Source organism: Trichosurus vulpecula, chromosome 7, assembly GCF_011100635.1.
Source record: "Trichosurus vulpecula isolate mTriVul1 chromosome 7, mTriVul1.pri, whole genome shotgun sequence".
In the NCBI taxonomy this organism is placed as follows: Eukaryota; Metazoa; Chordata; class Mammalia; order Diprotodontia; family Phalangeridae; genus Trichosurus; species Trichosurus vulpecula.
This window is the reverse complement of record NC_050579.1, coordinates 78,543,595-78,566,115: the sequence shown is the minus strand read 5'-3', so window position 1 is coordinate 78,566,115 and position 22,521 is coordinate 78,543,595. Positions and strand designations below refer to the sequence as shown.

At 42.2% G+C, this 22,521-nt stretch overlaps 1 protein-coding gene across 1 annotated transcript in view; it reads left to right on the top strand.

Annotated features, from left to right (window-relative positions):
• SLC44A3 (solute carrier family 44 member 3) overlaps positions 1-22,521 on the top strand; it is a 110,973-nt gene that overhangs the window by 47,840 nt on the left and 40,612 nt on the right. The window contains exon 10 of the mRNA XM_036767446.1: positions 10,849-11,014. Coding sequence (XP_036623341.1) covers positions 10,849-11,014 — 166 coding nt within the window. The remainder of the gene's footprint in view (positions 1-10,848; positions 11,015-22,521) is intronic.

Genomic DNA, 22,521 nt, shown 5'->3' with positions numbered 1-22,521 from the left:
CCACCGCCGTGTGTAGGAAAACAACCTGGAAAGACTGCAGAACACGGGTCATCAACTCAGTGATGAATTGCACCTACAGAGGACTGATGGCCTTCCTCTTGCCTCTTGGCAGAAAGGTGGTATGCTATGGGTGTGGCATGAGGCCTCGTGGGTTATGTGACTAGAAATCATGAATGGTGTATCTCCAGCCTCTTGGTAGACTCTTAGTACAGCATGAGACATACATTTTTCATACACGGTCAGTTTAGTCAGCCAATAAACATTTAAGTGCTTACTGTGTGCCAGAATGTGCTAAGCTTGGCAGATACAAAAAAAAAGCAAAAACATAATCCCTGCCTTCAGGTAGCCCACCTTCTAATAGAGAGTTAACATGCAGAAAAAATGTACACCCAAGATATACAATATACCTCCGTTGGAGGTAAGGGGCCAGCAGGAAGGAGAGGTGGGAAGCAGGACTGGAAAGGGCCTTTGGCAGAAGGAGGGATTTGAAGTAAGCCAGGAGGAGGGAGGAGGTGAGTGGGGAAAGCCTTCCAGGTATGGGAGACAAGTAGGGCAAAGAATGCGGAAGATAAAGTGTCATGAGTGAGAGCCAATAGAAAGGCCAGTGTAGCTGGAGAGGGGTCCAGTGTAAGAAGATTGTAAAGGGAAGAAGGGGCCAGGTCAGAAAGGGTTTTAAAAGCCAAAAAGAGGAGCTTACATTTGATCCCCAGTTTTTTTGTCAGATCTGTGTTTTAGCAAAATTACTTTGACAGCTAAGTTAGAGTGAGAAGAGAGTTGAGGCAGGAAAATCAGCCTGCTATGAGGAAGGAATCAGGGTGGCATGAGTTGGGGTGGGATGGATCATTAGTTAATGACTGCAAAGTAAAATTTAAAAGAGCATCAGTAAAATATTTTTTGTAAACAGAAGCCTATAGCAGCTTCTCAGAGCCTCCAGTGCCAAACATTGTAACATTGGGGTAACTTCTGGTATACTTTATTGTTATTATTATTATTTGTATCTCTACTCTGATGCCTCTTTGTAGGCATCAGAATTGACTCTGGGGTCTTCAAGACTGGGCCAGTAGAGTCCAAGCTGTAGCAGGTTCGACCAATCAGGAAAGTCTTAAGGGATGGTCCCAGCAACAGCTTGAGACTGGAAGGGAAGGGAAGGGAAACGACAGGGAAGGGAAGGGAGGAGGGAAAGGGAAGGAAAGGAAAGGAGATGGCCTGTGTCACACAACAAGGGAGTCTTTCATTCTCAGAAGGCTTTTGGCCAAAATTCCCATGTCTCTGCTTTTAGAGACTAGAGGAAAAGCAGGAAGGAGAGGCCTGAACAGTGGGCAGAAGCACTTCATAAGTGGACAGGTTACTCAAGAAATACCTATCTCTCATCACATAACAAGGCGTTCCTTAAAAGATGCTGCAGCAACAGGCAGGTGAATTTCAGCTCTTTACACATTTTCCATAAGCAGGCAAGGGGTTTGGAGTACTGGGAAACACCTGCAAGGGGTGGAAAGGTTGAGTTGAACATCCTCAGCAAGGAATGGCAAAGTCGTTAACCATCTTTCCCCATCTTTGGTCTGGGGTTGTTGGAAGCTCAGGAAAAGTAACTAAAATGGGAGGTAAATATTTGCAACTTTTAAAATGGGAGGTAAATGTTTGCAACTTTGGAACCATATCAGTTGGTTGAAAGAATTAATATTTGACATGCATAAAAACCCCAAAGGGGAAATATGATAGGCATCAGTATTGAACAGATGGCTCATTGAGAATGGGATGTTATCAAGCCACCACACAGCTAGTAAAATTCCATGAGAATTAAAACCTAGGTATGCCTGATTCCTATCCCGACTAATTAATCAATGGTTGCCTCTGTGCAACCAGCCACCATAGCGCTCACCGACTGAAATGGAAAAAGCAGAACAAAAATTGCAGTAACCTCAGTGATCCAGCAGATGCTGCTGTTGTACTGAGAGGGACCAGGATGGACTCAGCCATACTCAGCTTGTGCCTTCCTCCTGCTGCCCACGTCACCAATCTCTGGCAGCCTTGCCCTGGCCGAGCGAGGAACTGGGCGGCAGCTGAGAGGTCCTTTTCCATCTGTGTGATGACTCAGAGGGATGAGCACGGCTGTCACCCTGAGCAGGAAAAGTTGTGAGAACCGTACACAAGGTATCCAGAATGTTCTTAGAAAGGAGACCCCAGGACCTGTTTACACAATGACAGGAATTCTGTAAATGGAAACTGCCCCAAAAAGCAGCTGGACTCAGATTAAACAGAAGGAGCACCGTTGATCTCAGAGAACAGATAATGAACCACAGTCCTCTCTGCTCAGGAAGAGAGATGAGAGACTACAGGAAGAGAATATTGCATATGATGGCATACTTGGTCATGACATCAGTTTTGCTTAATTTTTTCTCTGTAAAGGGGATGGTTTTATCCCCTTTATTAAAGGTGGAGTATAATATCAGGAAATGACTCTAGATAAAGGAAAAAAGGCATAGGATCCTAGGTTAAGAGCTGGAGGAGGACTTCGAGATCATCAAGTCCAACCCTATCCTTGCCACCATTTTGTAGATAAGAAAAGAAACAGAGAAGCCACAAGGAGAGGGTGAGTTGCTCCTTTAAACTCAGGTTCTCCTGACTCTGAGCCCGATACCCTATCCACTCTGCCATGCATCCTTTGAAAATCTCAAATTCAATAAAACATTTTTTAAAAAGAAAGAAGGCGGGGGCAGCTAGGTGGTGCAGTGAGTAGAGCATCAGCCCTGGAGTCAGGAGGACCTGAGTTCAAATCTGGCCTCAGACACTTGATACATGTACTAGCTGTGTGACCTTGGGCAAGTCACTTAACCCCAATTGCCCTGCCTTCCCCCCTCAAAAAAAAGAAAGGAGGCAGGGTAATTGATGGGGAATAAAAGTAATGAACTTGGGGGTCCAGACCTCAGTTTGTCATTTGATTGACCCCAAAGTACTAGATCAGTCAGTAAATATTACTTAGTATCTACTACATGCCAAAAAAAACCCCAAAACCTAAATGGGGTCACAAAGAGTCAGGCACAACTGAAAAACAACTGAACACCAACATGCCAGGCATTGTGCTAAGCACCGGGTTACAAAGAAAGGTAAAAGACAGTCTCTGCCCTCCTAGAGCTCACAACATAATGGCAGTGACAATGTGCAAGTTGTTGTTCAGTTGTTTCAGTTGCGTCTGACTCCGTGACTCCATTTGGGGTTTTCTTGGCAAAGATACTGGAATGGTTTGCCATTTCCTTCTCTACCTTATTTTACAGAAGAGGAAACTGAAGCAAATAGGAGTTTTTGCCTGGAGTCATGAAGCTAGTAATTATGCAAGTAAGCATGTACAGACAAGCTATGTACAGGATAAATATTGTGGCCATAAGGTGACATTATCATTTTATTGGACGTTATGTCAGTGTTGGCCAATAACTGGATACATAAATCCTGGATTTAGGGTCTTTCCAAAATTCTTCTTGGTCTGCCTGGCAGATCTGAAAATAATTTAGCTAGTACCCCTGTTCGTTTAGTTAACCTCAAAAGGAGAGCACATTCCTATCTTTCGTGTGTCACTCAACAATAATAAATGCTTGTTGACTATTTTAAAAAGTTGAGAGATTCTTACTAGCTGTCTACCATGTATGTGCTCAGTATTTTGGAAGTTGCAGGTGGGGAGGAGGACAATGCATCGTCTCTGCCTTCACAAAAATCACGTGTCAGAGTTGGAAGGAACTTCAAAGACCATCAAGTCCAACCCATACCTGAAAAGTAATCGCCTCTTTGACTCATGTGCCAAGAAGTCACCCAGTTTTTGCTTGGAGATCTGCAGTGAAGGCCAGTTTGGTGGGTTGATAACATCCCATGCTCAATGAATCCATCTGTTTAAGAAACAAACACCCAACTTTAGATAATATGAGCAAGTTCTTTATGCCAAGCCTTTTTTTAAGCCTTTCTAAGCCCCCTTGCTCTTAGGTTTGCCATCTGGGCCCAGACAGAAGTCCAGTCCTTCCCCTACCCAAAGGTGCTTCAAATGCAGACAGAAGTCGTGTCGCCTCACAAATCCTGTCCTTTCTGAGCCAAATGGCCTCAGTTCCTTTAATCCTGATGTGTCGCAATCTCTAGCTTTGTCCTTGTCCTCCAGAGCCTTGTCATTATCCTCCAGATGTTTAGGCACTTAGAATCAATATGGGAAGGTCAGGGATACCTCTGGGAAACATCGCAGGTGTTAACAGGATATGATCAAGTACCAAACTGAATGGTAGAAGGGAAGCGCACTAAAGTTGGAGTCAGGGGACCTGGGTTCCAATCACAGCTCTGACGTTTACTGGGCCTTTGTTTGAACACTACTTGGGGGAAAACCCAGCATTTCCCAAGGTGGCTCATTTGGCTTTTTTGGATAGCTCTAATTATCAGTAAATTTTTCCTTAAGTCTAAATTTGCTTCTTTGTTACATCCAACTATCATTCCTAGCTCTGCTCTCTGGAGCCAAGGAAAACAAGGCAGATCCTTCTTTGTCCTGACAGCCCTTCACATACCTGGAGATGGCTGTTGTCAGGCCCCCTCTTCTCTCCACCCCCTGCCCAAGTCTTCTCTTTTCTAGTCTTCTAGACCAACAACACATAACTGATCACTTCATAGAGCAGATTGGTCCAGAGCAGATTTGCTGGAGATGGCTAATCCCACCTATTACTCCTGGCTACCCAGAAGAGACCCCGGCCTGACCTTTGCCTCTTTCATCTTTCTCGCCATTCCTGATGCACTCCATCTTTCATCTCCCATCTTGAGGCTTTGCACTAGCCATCCCACAGCCCTGGAATGCTTCCTGTCTGCCTCTCAGAATCCTGCCTTTTTTCCAGGCTCAGTTCAAATACCATCTTCTGAATACTGGTGCTTTTCCCCCGAGGTTACACTGTATCTGCCCTGTATATAGCTTGTATTTACCCATTAATGTACATGTTGGCTACCTCATTCAACTTCTCCAGGGCAAATTTTGTTTCCTTTTTTTTCCTTTGTATCTTAAGCAGTCCTAACCCATACTATGTTGTTCTTCAGTTGTGTCTGTGTCTTCTTGATCCCATATGGGGTTTTCTTGGCAAATGGCACTGGAGTGGTTTGCCATTTCCAGTAGATTAAGGCCAAACAGGTTGATTTGCTCAAGGTTACACAATTAGTGAGTGTCTGAGGCCAAATTTGAACTCAGATCTTCCAGACTCCAGACCCAGCACTTTATCCACCAAGCTATCTAGCTACCTCTAAGGCAAACAGAAGTTAAGTGACTTGCCCAAGATCATACAACTAGTAAGTGTCTGAGGCTGGTTTAGAATTTGGGTCTCCCTGATTCCAGGCCCAGGGCTCCATCCACTAAGCCATCTAGCTGCCTTAGACCCATACTAACTCTTGAATAAATGCTTACTGATTGATTGGTTTCCCACTTTCTGTTGGCCATAGAATCTTAGAGCTGGGAAACAATTTAGAGATCATTGAAATCAGAATTCCCATATTATGAAGTAAGTGAAGCTCAGAGAGATTAAATAACCTGTCCAAGGCATTAATGTAGCTAGTTAGTAGAAGACCTAGGACTAAAACATAGGTTTCCTGTTCCTCAGTCTAGTGTTTTTCTATCATAATCTCCCCCTCCCACTTTCTGGGGATCCGTTTGATCCTGTATGAGTCTTCAGAATTCTAGCCCCTTTTCAGACCTTCTTCATACAGTAGCTGGCCTTCTAACTTGACCAGCAGAGGGCTCTTGAATGCACAAACACTGGTGTATAGGAGAGGGCAATTGAGTTATACAAACAGACATAAATATATGCCTACTTGCCAGCTCTTGGCTGTCCCAAACATTAGTTTCTAGACTTTCACAGTGAATCCAGGGCTCCTGATTTTTAATTTTTTAAAATTTAGTTTGAAGAGTAATTCTATACACACACACACATGCGCGCACGACCTCTGGGAGAAGAGAAAGGATATCCAGAGGCTGTAAGGATCCACTCACAGATCACCGTAAAAGTGAACCAAAGGAAGGAAAAGTCGGATGTCTGGGAAAGAGACCTGTGCCAAGGTTCACATGCAAAGGGGCACAGACAGCAGAGATCCTTGTGATGTGATAGAAGCAGTGCTGGGATAAGGAAGAGTCCAGATCCTGCCTTGGAAAATTACAAGCTGTGTCCATTGGCTAACCACTTAGCCTTAGGGAACTTGAGTTTCCTCACCTGTAAAATGAGGGTATTAATGAAACTAGGTATAAATGCTTCCTGACTGACTGCCCTTCCAGCTCTAAATCTGCAATCCTGTGTAACCCTGAGCAGTCACTTAAACCCTCAGGGCCCCAGTGTTCTCGTCTGTAAACTGTGAGGGTTTGACTACTTGGCTTTGAAAACCCCATCCAGCTCTAAGTCTGCCATTATAGAAGCCTCACAGCAGTTTGAAAACCTGAAAGCCACAGATAAATGCCAGCTGTTGTCATTACTACTCGGATCTATTTCTTCCTGAAACCGTAAGAGCACTTTGGCCCAAGGAGACCTTCCCTTCTCCTTTCTGAAGCCCTGTTTGCTGCCCCGAACAGTGACCCATGGTGTGCCTGAGCATGGGTCATTCTACGTGAACACATCGGCAAAAGCAGCCAAGAGATGGAAGAGATAAAATCTTCACGTTTTTTCATTCAGAGCTTCCTCCACATCTGAGGAAATCAGCATTTATGTCACGTGGCAACTCGTCTATTCTCTGGCCCTCTTGTTATTTTAATCTTATTCCTAGGAGGGAAGAAGCAGAACGTGATATGTTTCAGGGACATTTGCACTTAGTAGAGAAAGAAATGTAGGAAGGGGCAGCTAGGTGGCACAGTGAGTAGAACACCGGCCCTGGAGTCAGGAGGACCTGAGTTCAAATGCTGCCTCACACACTTGACACACTTACTAGCTGTGTGACCTTGAGCAAATCACTTAACCCCAATTGCTTTCCCTTCTCTCCTCCAAAAAAAAAAAAAAACCAAATGTAGGCAGAATCTCTGAGGGATAGCTAGGAGTAATGTTGACCTTGGAGTCAGAAAGACTGGGTTCAAAGCCCACCTTTCTGAAATGTGGCCAGTCTAGAAAGACCTGCCCATTTATCAGTATCTTGATTAATGCCCAGGTTGCCAACAGGCCAAAGCAGAGCTGGGATGATCAAAGGTGGAAGGCTTTCTCTCACCCAGTTTGGCTGTAACCTTGCATAGAATACGAGGCCTGTTCACAAGGGCCTAGGAAACAAGGGATTCCTGCCTTTCCAAGGCCAGGAAAGTTATTTTGCTGTACAGCATAATTCCCTTCCCCTGCTTCCTGTCTAAATAATTAATGATGGGATATAATATTCCCCTTTGGGAAAGGGCTGAATTATATAGGGCAGTGCAGTGGATAGAGTGCCAGGCCTAGAGTCAGGAAGAAACCTGGCTTCAGATACTAGCTGTGTGACCCTGGGCAAGTCACTTAACTCTGTTTCCCTTAGTTCCTCATCTGTAAAAAATGAGCTGGAGAAGGAAATTGCAAACCACTTCAGGATCTTTGCCCAGAAAACCCCAAATGGGGTCATGAAGGAATTGGACACAACTGAAAAACAACTTAACGACAACAATTGAATTATGTAAGGTTGAGTTGTGGCCGTTGCAGAAAATAAGACAGTGTCTTTTAACAGTTGTTCTCTATTAGACTGTGAGCTCCTCGATAGCAGGGACTGGGTTTTTTCTTTTTATCCCTAGTGCATAGCACAGTGCTTAATAAATGCTTGTTGACTGATTGTCCAATTGTTCACCTTTCCATAAATGTATACCTTAGTCCTTAAGTTACCGTAGTAAGGGTTTCTAACTTATTTTGTGCCATGGACCCCTCCTCAGAATGGTTTTTAAACACATAAAATAAAACGCATAAAATTACTAAGGAAACCAATTATGATGAGATACAGTACCCCTGTGTAAAGATGGGAGGTCCACAGGTACTGCACATTGCACATGTTTATAGATTTTTTCAATGTATCAATCGGTCTTGCTGATTTTTTTTTTCTCTAAAAAATACTGATATGTAGGACGGGTCTCTGGGAGGGAGGGAGAGGGATACTGGGGATAATTATAATGAAACTTATTAAATAAAAAACCCAGCTATCACAATATTAGAAAAAAACAAGTTCACAGACTCCAGGTAAAGAACACTTTTCTTAGCTGAAGCCACCAGTTATATAGTAGGAAAGGAAACTGTTTCTTGGCTGAGACCTAGGAATGCCCTTCCTCCTCCATTCTAACTGCTGACCACGCTGGCTTCTTTTAAGTACCAACTAAAATCCCACCTCCTACAGGAAGTCTTCCCTAACCCTACTTAATTCCAGTGCTTTTCCCCTTTTAATTATTTCCTATTTCTCCTGTGCATAGCTTGCTTTGTATATGTTTGTTTATATGACATCTCCCCCATTCAATTGTAAACTCCCTGATGGCAGGAATTGTCTTTTGCTTCTTTTTGTATCTCTAGCACTTAGCATGGTGCCTGGCGCATAGTAGGCACTTAATAAATGTTTATTAAATTGAATTGAAATGATTTACCCAAGGTCATAAAAGTAGTAAAGTATCAGAGGCAAGATTTGAACTCGGGGATCTAGGAGTGCAATGGACAGAGCACTGGACCAACTTGAGTTCAAAGACTTGAGTTCAAACATGGTCTTTGTATGACCCTGGGCAAGTGTCGCTTAACCTTTGTCTGTCTGAGTTTCCTCAAGTATAAAGTGGAAACCATAATAGCACTTACCTCAGAAGGGTTATTGAGAGGAGCAAATGAGATAACATCTGGAAAGGGCTTAGCACAATGCCTGGCACATAGTAGGCACTTAATAAATGCTTGTTCACTTTTCCTTCTGACTTCAGAGCCAGAATTTTTTCTAGTATAATTCAGTAAGCATGTACTAAGTGCCTACAGTGTGCCAGGCACTATGCTAGGCCTTGGAAATAAAAGTACAAAGAATGAAAAACTATCCTTACATACTATGAGCTTACTATCTCAGGGGAGAATTTTGTGGGAATAAAATTAGTATAGCCTCCCCTGGTTGTTATTATGAGAAAGCACTTTTGGGGTTGGGCAGGGTGGGGGGCGGGGAAGAAAGGCAATGAGGGTTAAGTGACTTGCCCAGGGTCACACAGCTAGTAAGTATCAAGTGTTTGAGGCTGAATTTGAACTCCAGGGCATTTGCTTTAGCCACTGTGCCACCTAGCTGCCCCAAGAAAGCACTTTCTAAACCTTAAGCATTTGCTAATTATTCACCTCCTTCCACCTCAATTTTTTTTGCATGAATCTTGCACATACTTATCTGTTATCATTCCTGCACCGTACCACACATACTCCAGGGCAGCAGAAGATAATCTCTTTGCTGGCAGGGACTCTACTGCTTTTGTTTGTATCATGAACAGCTAGCACGGTGCCTAACGTACAGTAGGCACTTAATAATGCTCAGTGAATTACATGATTACAAAAAATTCTGACTCTAAAGTCCAAATTAACTTCAAATCCAGACGGCCTGAGTTCAGATCCTGCCTCTTATCCTTTCTACTTGTTTACCATGGACCTTGGTTCTCAGGTAGATGAAGGGGTCAGGTCCTCTGAGTTTCCTTCCTATTGCAGATTCTAGGAGCTTATGGCTGATTCCTTGCTCAGGGATGTTGGTGGCTGAGAGTCTGTAGAGGGAGCTTTAAGGTCCTTTGGAATTCAGTGGTTACTCCCATTCCCCCTCCCCAGAACCCTATTTCAGGCCCTACTTTTCACCTGTTTGCTTTCAGCAGTTGCTTTGCTCCTAAAAAGGTCAGTGATATGTATGATTAACTTTTATAAAATGAATCCTACTTAAAAATCATTAGACCTTGAAATTTAAAGGAAGCCTGAGGTAGATACCTTTGCAAAGTGAAAAACAAGAGATTTTCAATTTACCTGGTGCACAGTAGGTACTTAATGAGTATTTATAGACTGAGGAAACCGAAGGTCAGAGTGGTAAATGACTTGCTCAAGGTCACCCAGCTACTAAGTAATGGTACCCAAACTCAAACCCAACTAGGGGTATGCCTACTTAAGTTCATCAGCTTAGAAATTTTGCTTCATGATAACTGCTGAGTTAGTATCGTTACTTTAGCAATAAAAATATCTATTGAAATGCACTTGAAAGCTTATCCGTAATTTTTCATTATGCAGGTTCTAGAGTACGTAGGGTGTTTCAGCCATAATGATTCCCCAAGCGCTAAGGGGAAAAACGTAGTGGGTTCCTACCTCAGACACTGACTAGCAGTATGGCCAAGGGGAAAAACATGTAGTGGGTTCCCACCTCAGATGCTTACTAGCTGTATGGCCAAGGGGGAAAATGTAATAGGTTACAGAAGTCTGTAATAGGCTACAGAAGTGGGGAAGAGAATGTTAAGATGCATCTCAAGGAAACAGCCAGGATATCTAACAGTGTGGAGTTAGTGGATAGAGTGCTGGAGCCAGAAAAGCCTAGGTTGAAATCTTGACTCTGAAATTTAATACCCTGTGACCATGAGCATGTCACTTAATGCCTATGTACATTAGGCAGTTCTTCAGAACTCCTTAGGGTTGCGACCTTCCTTGATAAAAGGAGTTCCCACATTGGGATTTCCCTATCCTGATCACTTGTGCAAAGCAATGGAGATTCAAAGACATAAACAGTCTATACCTTCAAGAAGTTTGCTTTCTGCTTGAGGTCTTAACTGATTAGTAAAGAATAATCCATGAAGTATAAGCAGACATGAAGGAGACCTGTTGTCCTCTTGAGCCATTTTGGCAATGCTTGACGTAGGACAGGGTTGGTTGAAACAACATTTCTTTGACCCTGCAGGTACAGCAGAGGTGACAACAGGCGGACACGTGGAATATAAACCTCTTTCTGGCATTCGATATATGTGGTGGTACCATTTAGTTGGCCTTATCTGGACTAGTGAATTTGTCCTGGCCTGCCAACAAATGACCATAGCTGGGGCAGTGGTCACCTGCTATTTCAACCGGTAAGTACAGTTTCTCTTCTATTCTCCTAGTAAGGCATCTGGATGTCTCATGATGAAAATCTCAGAAGAAACCTTTTGGAATTATGGAATAGCACCAAGTTCAGGAGAGGCATGGGGTATAACAATGTCCCTTAAAGTTTTAAAAGTGCTTTGCTTTGGAGCTTCACAAAAACCGTGCGAGGTAATACTTCCAGTATTATTGTCCCATTTTACAGAGGAGGAAGCCAAGACTCAGAAACCGACCTAGAGTCATCCAGTCCAATAATCCAATAAACATTAATTAAGTGCCCATGTTGTGCAAGGCACTGTGGTAAACACTTTTTAAGAGTACTTGCTATGTGCCAGACCACTGTGTTAGATACTAAGGATACAAAGACAAAATGAGAAACTGCCCCTGCCCTCAAGAAGCTGACATTCTAGAGACAGTGACGTGTACACAGTAAAAATAAAATAACATGAGGAAAAAGAGAGTTCTGTATTTGTATCTTCAGAGCTCAACAGTGCCTGGCACACAGCAGACACTTAATAAATGCTTGTTTATTGATCAAATAAAATGTCATGTATGCTTTTAGATATTTCTCAAGCTCCATCTGGGTGGCTGACAAATCAAACTAAGAATATATTGATTTTCTCTCTGGTTTCTTTTTTTTACTTTCTTATCTTGAAATATACAGGGAATCATCATCATAATATTAATAATGATAATTTTGACTTGCCAAAAACCAATTCTGTAGCAATTTTTCGCTTGTATATTCCACAACAAGCATTTATTAAGCCTCTACCTTGCTAGCTGCTGAAGGTTATATCTCAAGACAATTAAAACACTTGAGAGCGGGAGGCCTCGGTGTAAAAATAATACATCATGATTCATTTCCACAGCCATCCTTTAGTGAAACAATTCAGGCTTCTAAGAGGTTTTTCTCTTTGACCTTGGCAGAGCCCTGCCTCTTCTTTTTTCTGTTTGATGTTTCAAGGCCCATTCTTATCTCATGGCTTCAGGACTGTCCCTGGACTGGAGACTGTCCCTGCCTGTGTGTGGAGAGGCAGATCGTACCCATCCCAAGGATTTAACATGGTCAAAGCATATTCATCAGTGTCATTCACGTCATACAATTTCCAAGAGTCCAAACAAACCAGGACATAGAGTCCCATGTTAAAGTCAACCAGTCACATTGGCTTTTGTTTTTTAATCCTTAGCTTGGGAAGGGTTCAACTGAGAGCCACATGGATGATGAAAGGCCTGGGAAATAAAATCTCCAGGAGAGATGAAAGGAACTGGGATTATTCAGCCTAGGGAGGAGAAGCTTGAGGAGTGACTTCATAATGGTCTTTGTATGAAGAATGGCAGCCAGCTGTCCTGGCTCTGCTGAGGACCAAATATGAGGAAATGTGTTTTAACCTAAGCCCCTCATGGCATAGCTGAAATTTAGAAAGAGTTTCTTGACAGTTCAAATAGCTAGTGCATTACCAAGAAAAGTTGTAAAATTTTCTCTTATGGAATTCTTTAACAACTGGAGAGACACCCATTCATTGGGTGGGGAAAACGGAGCTGATTTAAGTTTGGACTGATTTAAAGCCAGAGGGATAAACTGGATAACTTCCCCAGGGCTTTCCAATCCCAAAATAGATACTCATTCATTTATTCAGCAGGCATTTAGTAAATGTCTATTATGTCGATCTCTGGATAGTGCTGGAGAAACAGAGACAAAAAAGGAGATAGTCGTTGCCCTGAAAGAGCCCCCATTCCACTTGGGGGAAACATGCCTGTGTAAGTAAACATTATATAAGTAAAAGGAGCATAATATAGAGGAAAGAGTGATGAACTTGCCCAGGGAAGTCCTGGGTTCAAGTCCTGCCTGTAACATTCACTAACCATGCGGCCATGGCCAAGTCCCTGAGTCTTATTCTTCTCAACCATCTGTAAAATGGGTGTAACCATCCCTGTAGACTCTTCCTCACAGGGTTATCGTGAGACCGAAATGACCTAACGCCTGTAAGTGCCATGGAAATGTTAAAGCACTATATAAATGTCCACTATTATTACTATTGTTATTATTAACCTATCTACAGTAGAACTGTGGAGCTCTCAGTCAGTACAGTTTTGACAATCTATTGGTTGAAGGAACCTCCTCCAAAGTACCTCAGTTATCCAAGTGATTTTTTTTCTTATTAATAATAACTCACATTCTATTGGCAATATCAAGTAGTGGATAGAGGACTGGCCTTGGACTCAGGAAGACCTGGGTTCGAATCTTAACTCTGATATCTACCCACCTGTAGCTGTTTGACTCTGGGAAAGTCATTTAACATCCCAGAGCCCCAGGTACTTCTCTGAGTTTATAAGGTAAAGACATTGCCATTCTGCACTGTTGGAGTAAATTTCCGCACCACATGGATAAAACTCAGGTCCACACCAGACCTACTTGAATTTACATGTCACTCTAAAGTTCACGGAGTAATTTCCCCACTACAGCCCTGTTGGGTTGCAGTAATGTCATCTCTGTGTTACAGATGAGAAGACAGAGACACAGAGAGACTAAGGGTATACCTCCTATCTCACATCAAATGAGATAAACATTTGTAAAATGCTTTGCAAATCTTAAGAGATTTTCAATTTACCTAGTAAATTTTCTTAATTAATTTATTTAATAAATATTTATAGGCTGATTGAAGAAACTGAAGGTCAGAGCAGTAAATGACTTGCCCGAGGTCACCCAGCTACCAAGTAATGGTTTCCAAACTCAAACCCAACCAGGGGTATGCCTACTTAAGTTCATTGACTTAGAAGTTTTGCTTCATGATAACTGCTAAGTTAGGATAGCTACTTTGACAGACTAAAAATATTTATTGAAATGCACTTAAAAGTTTATCCATAATTTTTCATCATGCAGGTTCTAGAGTATGTAGGGTGTTTCAGTCGTAGTGATTCCCCAAGCACCATATTGTTCACACATGCACACATACAATGTGCTTCTTATCTTAAACAAGTCTCCTGTAGATTCAATCAAACAGTCAATAAATATTTATTAAACACCTGCTATATAAACACTAGCCATAATAACAACGCCATTATTACTATTCCTCCTGGTACATTCCAGAACCAGATTATATGTCTATTTATGCGATTTTTTCAAATGTCCCTAATCAAATATGGAACTATAAAATGAGAAAGCCAATCTCGTCCTCAGCTTCAGTCGACTCTATACCAATAACTTGCTTCTCGGTCTTTAAGGATCACTTATTTGGTCCTGTGATCTAGCTAGCTAGAGTTGGTTACTCAAATACTCAGATGTATATGGAATCTCATCAGTGTTTATGGTCCCTCCCATGTCGTATATTTTTCCCTAGCCATTCATGCCCATTCTCCATGACTCTTGTCCATGTCCTTCCATAAGTCAGTCACAGGAAGTCCAACAAACATGCCAGGGATTTCCTGACTCTGTTATTTTCATGTCTCCTGACCTGGCAAGGATGCCAGCAGAGAACAAGGCTATGCATTGGTTGTTCCTCACTTTTCCTGGGACCAACCTGTCTTCTCGTTTGATCCTTTATTTCTTTGATGACATCCTTTATCCTGGTTCTTTTTCAAAGCTCTTCATTTGGTAGGGGCTCATACCTACTGTGTGACCCTCTATTACTCTCTAAATGAGGCTTATTTTTAATTCTTTCCAGGGTATCATGTTCCATGATTGACAGGCATAAAACAATACTAGTATGATGTTGGTATTTACAAAATAGATCTTTATTTCTGAGAGAAGTTTGGAGTCATTTAAAGAGCTTTGAAATTTTTCAAAGGCAATCCAATCCATTCTCCTGGCATGCTCAGTGTTGTAGAGGTGGTATAGTGGTATACAGTGGTATAGTGGTGTAGTGCTAAGTGGATAGAATGTTGGGCCCGGAGTCAAGAAGACCTGAGTTCAAAGCTAGCCTCATACACTTACTAGCTATTCAACTGTAGGCAAGTCACTTAACCTCTGTCTGCCTCAGTTTCTTCAACTGCAAGATGGGGCTAATAACAGCACCTACATGTTTGTTGTGAGGATCAAATAACATAATATTTATAAAGTGTTTAGCACAGTGCCTGGCACATAGTAGGTGCTTAATAAGTGTTTGTTCTTTCTTCCCTGCCCCTACTTCCACTCTCCTCCACCTCTTTAATTCTGGGCCCAATTTATTGTCATTTGCAATGTTTGTCCCTGCTGATAAGTAAACTCTATGCATCCTCCGTCAGTTATGTGTGAACAACAGGCATTTGTCATCCACTTGGCTTTCCTCCTATGCCTAGTCAGTTTGACCTAATCATCCACATAGAGTTTATTAGTAGGGTTTTTGTTTGTTTTTCTTAACTATTCTACCAATCCAAATTGAAAGAACATTCTGGCACCTCGCCCAGTGACTTGGATCAATTTTGCTGTTCTCTAGCGCTGACCTCACTGACCTAGTGATCTGTTAGGTGATTTTAGTGCCCAAGAGAAGGAGCATGAGTTTTATTGTGGCTGGGAGAGAGTGAAAAGGACCACAGGCAGCTTTGCCAAAGCAGAGCGTACCTTCGTGTCATGAAGTCAATAGAATTTTGTCCATTATTTGTCCAGCATTCCCTTTTTTTGTTTTTCAAAAGTGTTGGGAGATTTAGGTGTAAGGAAAAAATTCCTTCAAATTAAAATGAAATCCTTAACCTTGGGAGGTAGAGAATCCCTTATCACCAGTGCTTTTCAAGCAAAGGCAGGTGAACTTTTTGTTGGGAACCTTTTAAAGAGGAAGTCAATTTGGATAGGGGTTGGTCTAGATCAAAGATGTCAAACATGGGTGTACAGGCAACATGTGGCCTACAAACCCGATAAAATGTAATTAGGAAGTATTTAATAAAATAAAAATACAATCAAACATAGGTAACATTATATCTTAAAAACTTAAGTCAATATGCAGTCCACAGGGATCCTTTATCATGGTTTAGTAGCCTCAGTTTCTGTTTGAGTTTGATGCCACTGGTTCAGATGACCCCTGGAGATCCTTCTAAACCTGAGATAGTGTGAGTAATTTCAGGATGACCCCATTGTCTGTCACCCATCTCACTCCTGAGCATTCTTCCTTACGGGTAACACCAAAGGTAACTCCCCTACTCTTTAAAAATGTACACATGGATTTTTCTTAATGCCTTTTGTTTTTATAATAGTCACTTGTGGAAATCCCAGTCCTTCTCACCTCCCAAATGAACCCTCCCTTATAACAAAGAAAAACAATTCAACAGAAATTAGTGAAACAGCGACCGAGGCTAATAATGTGCAAACCGCTCTACCCTTATAGTCCAGCCATCTCTACCAAGATAACTCCCGTATTCTTAACCCCTGCACACGTACAAATAGAGTTACATCCCTGCCGACTAGCAATGGTTGGAAATATTCATAGAACAGATAGTGAGAATTGAGGCCAGGGAGACTGACAGGAAGTAAGCTTGTTTCGGGGGAACCGAAATATGAAAGTCCCAGTTATCTAAGGGTCTGAAAGAACTACCAAGCATCTCGTTAACCCCAGAAGTCTCCCTGGAGGAGCAGGTAGATAGGTGCCAAGTAACAGGCCTGTTACACGGTTATACAAACTGAAGCATTAAAAAAAAATTATTTTCTTGGCCTCTCATCTCACAGAAATAACGTAACACAGATAGGTATCTTCCAAGTCCTCTGTCCTAGCTGCTTGCTTCAATGAGAGGCACGTTTAAATTCTTATCTATTCACAGCCAGAAATACCCCTGAATTTGCAAAGAGATCATATTTCCATGTATATCCCAATACAGCTGGTCTTGTGGATAGACAGGTCCAGTGAATTGACTATCATATGATGTCCTTTTGCTTAAGGCAAGTACCTACAACCAGGAGATCAAGATATGCTGGTATATCTCTAAACTTCACCTGGTAAATCTTCCCTCAGGTTTTCTGGTGGAGGGAGGCGGTGTAACTGATAGTATCACTACATGCCCCGTTCCTTCTCAGTTGAGGTGCTTATTACAAATTCAGAATTCACTATTGTCAATGGTGCTCCTAAGATAAGAGGCTTTGCAACTCTCCCCTCTTCACCCTGGGGTGGCATTTCCAGAAATGATTGTCATGTAAAAACTGTCTACATATAGTTTTAAAGAGTTGGGGAGTTACCTCTGGCGTTACTCTGAAGGAAGAATGTTCCAGAGGGAGACAGGTGGCAGAGGACACTGGGGTTGGGGGTTGGGCTACCCTGAAATTACTCACAGAATCACTGAGTGGAGAGGACTCTCTAGCAACTCCAGTCATTTTGACTTTTGTCTTGTAATGGACTTCAGTGACTCTGAAAGAGAGAGTGAGGCTGATGACTTTATGTAAATCTGCTTCATTTAAATCCAATTCACACAGAAGACATCTCCCTGTGATGTCATTGGCCCTCTTAGAAAACTAAGGACAAACAGCATTTGGAGAAATTAAGAAGTTATGGCTCCCCCCCCCACCCCCCTTACAAATAGGCCAGAAATTTCTGATCTAAGGCTTTGGTTCCATTTTAAAATATAAATACCCGTCAGCCCCTCATGAAGAACTGGTCCTGTCAAGCTGACTTTATGTCCTTTTTTGGCAGGATTACCAAACTGGTTGATCAGGAGGATACTGTAGATCAGGAATTCTTAAGTATTTTTTGTGTCATGGACTTCTTTGACAGTCTGGTGAATCATATAACAGCCCCCCCCCCCCGAATAATGTTTTAAAATGCATGAAATATAATACATAGGATTACAAAAGAAATCAATTATATTGAAATAGAGTTATCAAAATATTTTTTAAACAAATTCAAGGACTCCAGGCTAAGAACCCCTGCTGTGGATTCAGACAGTCAGTAAACATTTATTAAGCACCTGCTATACACCAAGCACTGTGCTAAGCTCTGGAGAAAGGCAAAAGACAGTCCCTGTTTCAAGGACATTACTGTTTGCCTAGATCTTAGCAAAGTGTCTGATAAAAGCATCTCATACTATTCTTGCATGTAAGATGAAAATATCTGATTAGTCAATGGCACAAGTAGGTGGATGTAGAAGGACAAATGGCCTGATCTTACAAAAAGAAAAGGGAACAGAATCTTCAAACTATAGGCTGGACTCAAGCAAATCCTTGGACTCAGGCAAAGAATCCACAAGCATTTTTTAAGGCACTGAGATATGTGGTGGAAACACAAAGACAAAAGGGAAACAGCCCCTGCCTTTAAGGAGGATTTTTTCTGTCAGAGGAAATAAGATGTGACTGCATAAATAAATGCAAATTATACACCAAAAAAAAAAAAAAAGGTGATCGGTGAAGAGAGGGAGGAGGGAGACACTAGCAGCAGAGGGAGTTGGAAAAGGCCTTTGAGGCCGAAGTGAGGAAGAAGTGCATTCTGGGCACAGGGGACAAAGAAAGGCAAAAATGAAAGATGGAATGTTGGGAGTGAGGCACAGCAAGAAAGCCAGTTTGCCAAGATGGCAGGGTAAATGAAGAGAAGCAGTGTATTAGTAGGTATGGAAAGATAGACTGGAGTCTGTAAAGGATTTTCAATCTCAAACACAGAACTTTATGTTCTATCCTAGAGGCAAGAGAGAGTCACTAGAGCTTTGTGAGCAGGGGCAGGATACCCCCAAGCCCTGTGCTTTTGAGAATATTCCTTTGACAGCTATAGGTAAAGGATGGATCGGAGAAAGAAAAGACTGGGCTACTAGACGGTTGGTAGTAAGACCTTGGAGCTTAGAAGAGAGGGAGCACTGAATACATAGATCTGGAAGTTATTTTTGAAGTTAAAATAATTGAACCAATGAAAACTGATGAGATCACTGAGAGAAAGAGAGAAGGAGGCAGAGCCTCGGGATGTACCTACAGTTAAGGGGCGGAACACAGACGATAATCTAGCAGGGAAGGCTGAGAAGTAGTGGTCAGACAGGAAAGAGGAGAAACAACATCGAGCAGTGTCAGGAAAACCCGGAGATGAGAGATTAGGTGGAGAGAAGGTAGTCAGCAGCGTCACTGGCTGTAAAGAGTTCAGAAAAAGGTGTTGGATTTGGCAATTAATAGGTCACTGGTAACTTTAGAGAGGGCAGTGTCAATCGAATGAGTTCAAAGGCCTGATTGCAAGATTGGAAGAAAGCGAGAAGAGATTAGTGGAGGCTCTGAGTGTAAACAGGTTTTTCCCCCACTAGGAGTTTGTGAAAGGAAAGAAATATAGAGCAGTAGCTTGAGGGAGTGGTAGGTTCAGATGAAGTTTGTCTAAGCATAGGGGAAATTTGGGCATGTTTATTGACAGCAGGGAAATCAGGAGATTGGGAGTGACCAAAGATTAGTGCTAAAGAGCATGGCTGTGGAGGTAATCGCCAGGGTCTTCAGTGGGAGACTAGAGAAGACAGAATCAAGGGGAACAAATAAAGGGGCTGACCTGGGTGAGGAGAAGGGCCACTGCTTTGTCAGATATGACTCCTTCCAGCATTATTCAGCATCATGTGAGCAGAGGGAGGCAGATTTGATGATAAAGCTGAACTGCTTAACTATAAAGTCAAGATTAGGAAGTGGGGAAAGTAAAGCTAGAGGGGGAATGATCTACTGAAGAGGGAGGAGGTTGAAGTGAGGACAAAGAATGAGTCAAATACATGTACAGGGAGCAATGAAATGATGGGAGGTTATCATTAGATAAAGGAATTTCAGAATTCTTGGGTCACAGAAGTGGAGCAGTTATGGGTAACGGTGAGATCAAGAAGTATGGCTGTGTGTGCGGCTGAAGAGTAACAAGGTATAGGCCGTCTGAGTTGAGGAGACTGATGAGATGGAAGGCCAAGGTGTTTGAATAAACGTCAACATACATGTTTAAGTCCCCTAGTAAAAAGGCAGGGGTTAGGATAGAGAAGACCCAGATAATGAATGAACTCTTTGAAAAAAAGAGGAAGAAGGCCAATAGATAATTTTATGCCAGCAAGATCTGGTTTGGATGATAAATTTGAACAGAGCAAATCTCAAAGGAAGAGAGGTTGCTGATTGATGGCAAGGAAAGGAGGATCTAGAGGGCATTGGGGGAAAAAATATGTCTACTTCTCTTCTGGACCAGTGTGTTAGGGGACATGAGAGTATGGACCAGGAGGCAAAGGATCTTCTGGGAGAGTCCAGGTCTCTGTGAATGTCAAAATGTGGAAGAAACACAAGAGGAAGAGGTCCGAAGGGAAGTTTGTTAACAATAGAACAAAGACTGGAGAGGGCACAGTGGAAGGGGCAGTCAGAGCTGGATAGAGATTTGAGCAGAGTGGGGCAGAGGTGGATGGAGATAATAGAATGGGAAGTGGTGATGGAAGACAACTAGGAACACTGCCTCACTGAGAGCGAGAGAGTGATTAGTGCCTTCCGACAAAGGTTTCCGACACCAAGGGCCCTGTGAATATTAGAAAGTCTACCTCAGCCTTCTTTCAAATACTAGGAAAGAATAAAAGTTGAGCCTGCTGTTAATGGCCTTTCCTATAAACGAAACAAGGATCTGATAGCTGACAGTAAAATTTTAGGATATCTTTTGTTAAAGAAATGATTAGTGGACATTTGGAAAAGGAAATGATAGTCCCAATGAATCAGCCTGTCTTCATCAAGAATAGGTTATGTGAGACTCCCTTTATTTCTCTTTTTTCCATGGTTACTAAAATAATGGATTGGGGGAATTCAATAGTTATTGTTCATCTAGATCTTAGCAAAGCATTTGATCAAGTCTCTCATGTTATTCTTGGGGAGAAGATGGGAAGAGGTGGAAAGAAATGGATTAGTTATTAGTAAAGTCCAATTTGTTAGATTTGGAAGTAGGTCAATAGCTGGACTCAGAAATGAATCATTAATGGTTTAGAAGGAGGTCACCAGTGTAATGTCCCAAGCACCCATACTTGGCCCTGTGCTGCTTAACATTTTTTTTATCAGTGATTTGGATAAAGGGATAGGTGGCAACCTTGTCAATTTTGCAATAACACAAAGAAAGGAAGGATAGCTAACACACTGAATGACAGAATTGAGATTCAGAAAAGATCTTGACTACCTAGTAGCTATGACTAAATATACTAAGATAAAATTTCGTAGGCATATACTCGAGCTAAACAAAAAAACAACTTCCCAGGTTTCAAGATGGGAGAGTCATGACTATACAACAGTTTGTCTAAGAAAGATCTAGAGATTTCAGAGGACTGCAAGGTCAGTATGAGTCAACAGCATTATGTAACAGCCCCCACAACTGATGTGGTTTTGGGCTGCGTTGAGAGTCAGAGTTTCCAGGAATAAGGAGATGATAGCCATTACTGTGCTCTGTTCTTATCAGACCATATTTGAAGAATTGTCCCCAGTTCCAGGGGCCACGTTTTAGGAAGGGCACGTAGAAGCTGGAGATCAGTCCAGAGAGCTAAATGGCAAGATGAACAGCTGTGAGCCCATGCCATGTAAGGATCAGCTGAAGGAACTAGAGATATTTAGCCCAGACAAGAAATTCGGGTTCAGGATGGGAGGAGAGGTGAGGCATATATGACATCTGTCTTAAATATTTGAAGGGCTGTCTCCTGGAAAGGGGGTTAGATGTGTACTTGACCCCAGAGGACATAAGTAGGAGCAACAGATGAAAGTTACAAAGAGGCAAATTGATTAAAGGAGAAATATCCTAACACTTTATCCAAAAGGGGAGTGGTTTGCTTCAGGAGGCAGAGACTTGGTTATTGGCAGTCTTCAAGCTCAGGCCAGATGACTACCAATCAAGTATGCCATAGTCAGTTAATCAGTGTGCATTTATTAAGTTCTAACTGTGTGCCAGGCACTGTACTAGGCATTCAAAGAAAGGTAAAAGCCAATCCCTCCTCTCATAATAAAGATTCATTTCTTTACGAGTTGTAAAGTCAACAAGCATTTATTAAGTGCTTACTGTGTACTAGGCACTGTGCTAAGTGCTGGTTAGGCTAGATAGCCAGTGAGGTCCTCAACTCTGAAATCTTATAATTAATTTAAGCCTTAGAAATTTATACTTTACTGTGAACTAAGTTTATTAAATACTTTACTGAGAATAGGTTTTGATAGGTGGGTTGGAGGGGCAAAGGTGAAGGCCCTGGGTTTGTGAGGTCTATCAGTCAATCAACAAGCATTTTAAAAGAACTTGCTTATATAGTGATCTCTGTTCGATACTAGGAATAAAAAGTAAAACAGTCCCTGCCCTCAAGGAGCTTATCTTGTTCTAGGAATATACAGCATGTTTATAGGCTGTGGCAATAGCCTTCTGGTTCCTCTCCCTGATTCAGGTCTCTCACTACTCAGCCCATCCTCCACTCAGCCATTAAATTAATCTTCCAAAAGTAAAGGTCTGACCATCTCACCTCCCATTCTCTCAACTCCAGTGGCTCCCTGTTGCCTCCAGGATCAAATATAAAATCCTCTTTTAGCTTTTAAAGCCCATAACCTGGCCCCTTCCTACCTTCCCATCCCCAGCCCCACCTGCCATGCTCATCATTGCAATGCCTCTGGACTCTGAGCATA